The following is an 8,102-nucleotide window of genomic DNA, read 5'->3' as shown; positions in this document are numbered from 1 at the left end:
GTAACCATGTTGTGTTCCCATTAACCCCCAACTAATCGTCCTACTGTTTCCAGTAATCCTCCCAGTAAACCTCCCAGTGCTCCCAGCAACCCCCCCAGTGCTCGCAGTGAGCCCCAGCAACCCCCTCATTGCTCCCAGTAGTCCCCCACTAGCCCTCCCAGTGATCCCAGTAACCACCTAGTGCTTTCATGTGAGCCCTCAGCAACCCCCACTGTTCCCAGTAACCCCTCCCAGTGCTCCCAGTAACCCCCCACTAACCCCTCCAGTGCTCCCAGCAACCCCCATTGTTCCCAGTAATCCTCCAAAAATTCCCAATAAACCCTCAGAGCTCCAATTAACCCTCCCAGTGCTCCCAGCAACCACCTAGTGCTCCCAGTAAACCCCCACCAACTGGAATGTTCCCAGTAACCCCCACAATGTTCCCAATAACCCCGCACTAATTCTTCTAATGTTCCCAGTTACACTCCCAATAACCCTCCCAGTAAAGCCCCAGCAACCCCCAATGTTCCTAGTAATCCTGCAAGAACTCCCAGGAAACCCCCAGTGCTCCCAGTAACCCTCCCAGTGTTCCCAGAAACCCCCCACTAATAAACCTACTGTTCCCAGTAACCTTCCCAGTGCTCCCAGTAGCCACCTACTGCTCCCAGTAACTCCCCAGCAACCCCCAGTGTTCCCAGACACCTCCCCAGAGCACCCAGTGGCCCCCACTAACCCCTCCAGTGCTCACAGCAACCCCCATTGTTCCCAGTAATCCTGCAAGGACTCCCAGTAAACCCCCAGTGTTCCCAGTAGCCCTCCCAGTGCTCCCCGTAACCACCTAGTACTCCCAGTAACACTCAGGCAACCCCACATGCTCCCGGTAACCCTCCCAGTATTCTCAGTACTCCCCCACTAATCTTTCTAGTGTACGTAGTAACCCCCACTATCCTCTCCAGTGATGCCAGAAACCCCCATTGTTCCCAGTAAACCTCCAAGAAGTCCCAGTAAACCCCCAGTGCTCCCAGTAAACCTCCCAGTGCTCCCAATACTCCCCCACAAATGTCCATCCTGGGGCTCTGGGCAGCATCCTCTGGGCACTGTGGGGCAGGGGCAGGGTGGGTTGTACAGAAGTGGGTCAGCTCTCCACTCGGGTGGGGAGAGCTGCTGGGTGAAGCTGCCGGCCTGGCTCGCACAAGCCAGACAATACCTTTTCTGGTTATCAGCATCCATGCATCCAGTCTTTCCTGCCACTGAATCCTAGAATCACAAAGTAGTTTGAGTTGGAAGTGACATTCACAGCCCGTCTGGTCCAACTCGCCTCGGCGATCAGGGACATCTTCAGCAGCTCAGGTTGCTCAGAGCCCCGTCCAGCCTGGCCTGGGATGTCTCCGGGATGGTTCATCCACCAACTCTCTGGGAAGCCTGTCCCAGTGTTTTACCACCCTCAGTGTAAAAAATCTCTTCCTCATTTTATTCCTTGACTCTCCCCTCTTCTAGTTTAAACCATCACCCTTTGTCCTGTCGCAACAGCCCCTGCTCAAAAGTCTGTCCCCATTGTTCTTATCGGCCCCTTTTCAGTCCAGAAAGGCTGCAATAAGGTCTCCCAGGAGCCTCTCTTCTCCAGCTGAACACCTCAATTCTTAAACAGGCAAACTCATGACATTTTAATTTTTCAATACACTAGTGTCACAAAAGCATGAGCACATCTTTTTATATAGCATTTTATATAGCATCTATAGTCCCCCGTAGAGCCCAAATGTCACCAGTGGTAAAAGTGCCCTAAGAGCCAGTAACCAGTGGAATCCCTCAGGGACCAGCACTTGGGCCAACACTGTTGAACGTCTCTATTCTCCCCCTGTATGATGTGACAGAGTGAACCTTCAGCTCCTTAGTGGATGGTGCAAAGCTGGGCAGAGGCCTTGGACAACCTCACCTGGTTCATCCTGCCCTGAGCAGGACAGTGAGACAAGATGATGTTCAAACCTGAGTTGCTCTGTGATTCCAGGAATCTTTCCCTTGGAAACGTTTTGGAAGAAGGAAGAGGTGGAGGAACAAGAAAATAAAAATACAGGCAGAGGAGGAGACCTAAAAGGTGTCAAATAAACAGAGCAGTTCTGTGAAGAATGTTTCTCTACTCAAACTGTCAGCAGGAAATCTATAACCAGCTCCCCAAACTCCCTGTTCTGCTCATTGGCCCCTGGGATTTACAGCACATTTCTTTACATCAGATTCTGCACTGAAGTTTGCACTGATGGTTACAGCTTCTTCGCAGGATTGCTTCATGTTTCCTTAGAGAACTGGATGTAAACAGGCACCAGGGAATTTTTAATTAGAGGAAACAAAAAAGGAAAAAAAAAAAGAAAACACAATAGAACTTAATGATGTTTCTCAGTTCTGTGGTTAAATTAAGTAGTTTCCAGCGAGGTCCATTGCCCTAATTGAAGAGTTGCCTATAGGGACTATGAGAGCAACTGCTGAAAGACTTTACCTGCCTGAAGCTCAAAGCAGAGTGAGAGCTGAGAGGCTCTGAATGAGCCAAGAGTGAGAGGTGAAGAACCTCTGGGAAGCGATAGAAAGTGCAAATGTCCAGCCAGGCTTCTGAAGAGATGAGTTCAGACACGGTGAGCTGGGTAAGGACAGGTAGAAACTCGTGGATGTCCAGGGGATTAAATACACGTAGTGATAGACAGAATTCTGGCACTGCAAGCACAGGGAAAGGCCAATGTTTCATCTCCCACAGTCCATACACATTCTGAAAATTCATATTTTGGCAGGATAGAAATTCCACAGACATTTTATTGGAAATATTGAATTATTTAATCTGTTTTTAAAAGTGTGAGTTTCTTGTTCTTGTTGTTGTTGTTGCTTTGGTTTAGTTTGGTTGGGTTTGGTTTTCAGTTTTGAGGGGAATTCTCAGGTTCTCGGGCTGAGCTCCATGGTCTCACTATAAGCGCCCAGTGCAAACCTCAAGAGACCCCCGTGTACCTGAGGTGTTTGCCTGGGACTGGCAGGTATCAGACCAGACTGGTAGAGCGATGGTGCTTTCATCATTTACAATTAGTATTCAACACTTGTGCATCTAATTAGATAAGTTTCAGGACTGTAGGTGAAGAGGCAGATATGTGAAGAGCACTTAGAAGATGTGATAGAAGAATATTCCAGTTGATAATAGAGAATCATAGAATTATTTCAGTGGGAAGAGACCTTCAGGACCATTGAGTCCAAGCACAACCTAAATCTAGCACTAAACTGTGTCCCTAAGAACTTCCTCTAAATGCCTTTGAAACACCTACAGAGATGGTGACTCCACCACTGCCCTGGGCAGCGTGTTCCACCACAAGACAATGCTTTCCAGGAAGACTTTTTTTCCTAATATTCAATCTAAACCTCCTCTGGTGCAATTTGGGGCCATTTCCTCTTGTCCTATCACTTGCTACTTGGGAGAAGAAATCAACACTCTCCATGTTCCGACCTGCTTTCATGTAGTTGTAGACAGAGATAAGGTCTCCCCTCAGCCTTCTGTTCTCCAGGCTGAACAGCCCCAGCTACCTCAGCTGCTCCTCACCACACTTGTGCTCCAGCCCCTCAGCAGTTTCGTTGCCTCCTCTGCACTCCCTCTAGTGCCTCAATGTCCTTCTAATGAAGAGGGACCCAAAAGTGAACACAGGAGTGAAGGGGGGGCCTCACCAGTGCAGAGTACAGTGGCACAATCACTTCTGTAGTCTTGCTGGCCATACCATTCCTGATACAATCCAGGATACTGTTGGTGCGTTTTTGCCCACCTGGGTACACACTGGCTCGTGTTCAGCTGCTGTCGATCAACACGCCCATATCCTTCTCCACCAGAAAATTTTCCAGCCGCTCGTCCCTGAGCATGTAGCTCTGCCTGGGGTTGTTGTGACCCACGTGCTGCACCCGGAACTTGGTCTTGTCAAAATTCAGACAATTGACCTCAGCCCAACAATGCGGCTTGTCCAGATCCTTCTGTGGCCTTCCCACCCCTCAGCTGATCAACACTCCCACCCAACTTGGTGTCATCTGAAAACTTACTGAGGGTGCACTCGATCCCCTCATCCAGATCATTGATAGAGATGAAATAGAACTGAGTTAAATACTGAGCTCTGGAGACACCTCTCATGACCTGTCACCAATTGGATTTGGCTCCGTTCACCACAACTCCTTGGGCCTGGCTCTCCAGCCAGTTCTTTACCCATCGCAGATACACCATCCAGACCATGAGCTGCAGCTTCTCCAGGAGATGCTGTGGGATACGGTGTCAAAGGCTTTACTGAAGTATAAGGACGCAATATCCACAGCCTTTCCCTCATCCACTAATTGGGTCATCTTGTCATAGAAAGAGGTCAGGTTGGTCAAACAGGACCTGCCTTTCTTAAACCCATGTTGACTGGACCTGATCACATGGTTCTCTGGTATGTGCTGTGTGATGTTACTCAAGATCATCTGCTCCATGACCTTGCCCATCACCTAGGTTAGACTGGCAAGCCTGTAGTTCCCCAGATCATCTTTCTGGCCCTTCCTCTAGAAGGGTGGCATGTTAGTCAACTTTCAGTGAACTGGGACTGCCCCAGTTAGCCATGATTGCTGATAGATAACAGAAAGTGGTTCAGTGATCACCTCCGCCAGCTCCCTCAGCACCCTTGCATGTATCCCATCTGGCCCCATAGCCTTGTGGGTGTCCTAGTGGTGTAGCAGGTCACCAACCATTTCCCCTTGTATTATTTGGGAGTCACTCTGCTTCCCATCTTTGTCTTCTGGCTCAGGGGGCTGGGTACCTGGAGCACAACTGTTCTGACTATTGAAGACTGTGGCAAAGAAGGCATTTAGCACCTCAGCCTTTCCCTTATGCTTTGTCACTGTGTTTCCCTCTCCATCCATCAGGGGATGGAGATTCCCCTTAGCCCTCCTCTTGTTGATTATACATTTATAGCAACTTTTCTTGTTGCCTTTTACAGCAGTACCCAGGTGTAGCTCCGGTTGGGCTTTGGCCCTTCTAGTTCTCTCCCTCCATAACCTCACAGAATTCTTGTATTCCTCCTGAGTAACCTGTCCCTCCTTCCAAAGTTTACTCCCATGCTGTCCCTGGAGATCCTCTGAGCTCTCCTGGGTGCATACAGTTCCTCTCTAGGAGACATCTGCCATCATTCCTATTGCAGGTGGGGCAGCAACAGGCAGATAAGTCCGAGACCTGTTACAGTCTTCTTGAACATGTGCAAACAAGAAGGAAGCTCTTAGTTCAGTCCTTGGTCCCTAACACACCCCCCTGGGACCCTGAGCCTGTCCCCCTGAATCCATCAAGAACCCCAAAAGAGCAGGAGTCCTCCTGAGGGAGCAGCACCTGGGCTGTATTCCTGACACCAGCTTTGGAAGAGGCGTCCAGTCTTCTGCCCTGCCCTGAGGAGCCCCTGTGTTTATGGTGCTGTTTGCACAGACACAGCTCTGATCAAGTGGTTCCCATGGCTTGCTCCTGTCTGCAGCCTCAGGGATGCCACTGTAGGGACAACAGGACTGTCTCAAGTTACATGAGACCTTAGGAGCCCCACAAATCCGAGGGCACAGCCATTTGCTTTAAAATTGCCTTTCCCATCCTGCCCCACCCCCAGTTCAAAATTCAAAGAGTATATAAACTGGATGTGTCAGGATGTTCTTGGTCATGTTTGCACAAAAGGTTAGAAGGACAAGAGTGATATCCATAGATGACCAGTAGGCAGTGTGTGATGTGACTGCAGACCAGTATCTGCTCTCCACGAGACCTTCCTTGAGCTCGAAATCAATCCTGTGCTCCAGTTCCACTGCAGGTTCAACAAAATCGATGTCTTTCTGAGGAGATACCAGCACTGAAAAGGCAGCATCCTGCTGTTGCACTTGGCCAGGGCTCCAGGGAAACAGCAGCCTCGAGTCACAGGCAGCAGAGAGGGAGCGAAAACTGAGGTGCCCATGAGCAGCCCGAAGGCCACCAGGGCTGATCCTCCATGGGGCAACATTTGCCTCCTGGACACTCTTGCATCCTGGGGGTGTTCCCTCAGCTCCAGAGAAGAGTGAAGAGATGGAACTTGAGACAAATTGTTTTTTCCTGCTTTATTTACCGACTTTATCAAAACCAATGAGTGCATATACATATGTACATGAGGTCTTTGGTTCAATAAAAGACTCACAGGAGGCCAAGAAATATACTATTATACACATGAACCAAAAAACAAAGCCCAGCAAAAGCACTATGGAAAAATATAGACACATAAGATGAAAAGCTAGTTCTGGCTATTTCTGTTGCAGCCTTAGTGAGATAACGCAAACCTTATAAACCTCAAGTAGTGAGTATTGAAGTAGTTTCCTCAAGGCATCCTTGAGCTCCTGGTTCCTCATGCTGTAGATGAGGGGGTTCACTGCTGGAGGCACCACTGAGTACAGAACAGACACCACCAGATCCAGGGATGGGGCGGAGACGGAGGGGGGCTTCAGGTTGGCAAACATGCCAGTGCTGAGGAACAGGGAGACCATGGCCAGGTGAGGGAGGCAGGTGGAAAAGGCTTTGTGCCGTCCCTGCTCAGAGGGGATCCTCAGCATGGCCCTCAAGATCTGCACATAGGACAGCACAATGAACACAAAACACCCGTATACTACTGAGAAACTTATCGCAATAAGGTGAATCTCCCTGAGGTAGGAGTGTGAGCAGGAGAGCTTGAGGATCTGGGGGATTTCACAGAAGAACTGGCCCAGGGCATTGCCCTTGCACAGGGGCAGTGAAAATGTATTGGCCGTGTGCAGCAGAGCATTGAGAAACCCAGTGGCCCAGGCAGCTGCTGCCATGTGGACACAAGCTCTGCTGCCCAGGAGGGTCCCGTAGTGCAGGCGTTTGCAGATGGCAACGTAGCGGTCGTACGACATGATGGTAAGCATAGAATACTCTCCTGCTGTTAAGAAGGCAAATGAAAAGATCTGTGCAGCACATCCTGAGTATGAGATGGCCCTGGTGTTCCAGAGGGAATTGGCCATGAATTTGGGGAGAATGGTGGAGGTGCAGCCCAGATCGATGAGGGCGAGGTTGAGCAGGAAGAAGTACATGGGGGTGTGCAGGTGCTGGTCCCAGGCTATGGTGGTGATGATGAGGCCGTTGCCCAGGAGGGCAGCCAGGTAGATGCCCAGGAAGAGCCAGAAGTGCAAGAGCTGCAGCTCCCGTGTGTCTGTGAATGGCAGGAGGAGGAACTGGGTGATGGAGCTGCTGTTGGACATTGGCTGCCTGTGGGCATGAGGACCTGTGCAAGGAGGAAAAGGCAGTGACAAATTAGGGGAGACTTCTCTGGGGAAAATAAACATGCTGTTTCTCATGGAAAACACCCTTCCTGATGGAGGGATGTTTCAGCTCATTCTCTCTTTCTACCAAGTGAGAAAAAACAGTTCATCACAGTTTAAAATGCAGCTTGGACATCTAGTTTCCATGAACACACCTGTGAGGCAAGATCCACTGAACTGGTGTCAGAACATAAACTGACCCACACTCCCACCCCAACCCCAGAGAGCAAGAGCACCAGGGACAGGTGGAGAAACAGGGAAGAACACTGCAGTGCTACAAGAAAATAAAGCAAGGACAGAAAGGCAGACGGGCATGCTTTGGAACCTTCTCCTGACCCGGCTGTGCTGCTGCCACTCACATAATGACACTGGAGAGCAAGTATTTTAGCACCTTTTTTGAGTACCACGTTCCAGGAACCCTTCACCTGGAGGTCCAGCTGCTGAGGTGGAGACTCGTGACCTGGACCCCATGGCTTTGGGGCAGAGGGTCTGCTGGGGAGGAGAGGAGACCAGGGGTTGCACTGGGAAATGTGTTTGAACTGCAGGGGGGTCCTGAATCCCGTCTCAAGCATTTCAGGTCCACCTCCCTCTCCCTGCCCATGTCTGTGCTGCCTGCAGCTGTGTCTCTGTCCCTGGTCTGCTCCCTGTCAGTGTCACAGACCCCGTCCCCCCCGCTGTGTGCTCAGCTCTGTCCTGCTCACACCTCCTGGCACTGCCCAGGGGCAGCTCTGTGTGTGCAGGGGCTCAGGAGCAGCTCAGACACGTCCTAACGAGAACTGGGGTCTCAGTGTCTGCTCCAATGAGAGAAATAAATC

At 50.3% G+C, this 8,102-nt stretch overlaps 1 protein-coding gene across 1 annotated transcript; it reads right to left on the bottom strand.

Annotated features, from left to right (window-relative positions):
• Positions 1–3,783: 3,783 nt before the first annotated feature.
• LOC309452650 (olfactory receptor 14J1-like) lies at positions 3,784–7,227 on the bottom strand (the record flags this gene model as incomplete). Its single annotated transcript, XM_082077293.1, has 2 exons — positions 3,784–3,906; positions 6,292–7,227. The coding sequence occupies 2 exons, from the start codon at positions 7,225–7,227 to the stop codon at positions 3,784–3,786; spliced, it is 1,059 nt and encodes a 352-aa protein (XP_081933419.1).
• Between the last annotated feature and the right edge of the window lie 875 nt (positions 7,228–8,102).

This window comes from Streptopelia decaocto, assembly GCF_964273445.1.
Source record: "Streptopelia decaocto genome assembly, contig: HAP1_SCAFFOLD_50, whole genome shotgun sequence".
NCBI lineage: Eukaryota > Metazoa > Chordata > Aves > Columbiformes > Columbidae > Streptopelia > Streptopelia decaocto.
The sequence above is the reverse complement of the archived record's forward strand: the minus strand, read 5'-3'. Positions and strand labels throughout refer to the sequence as shown.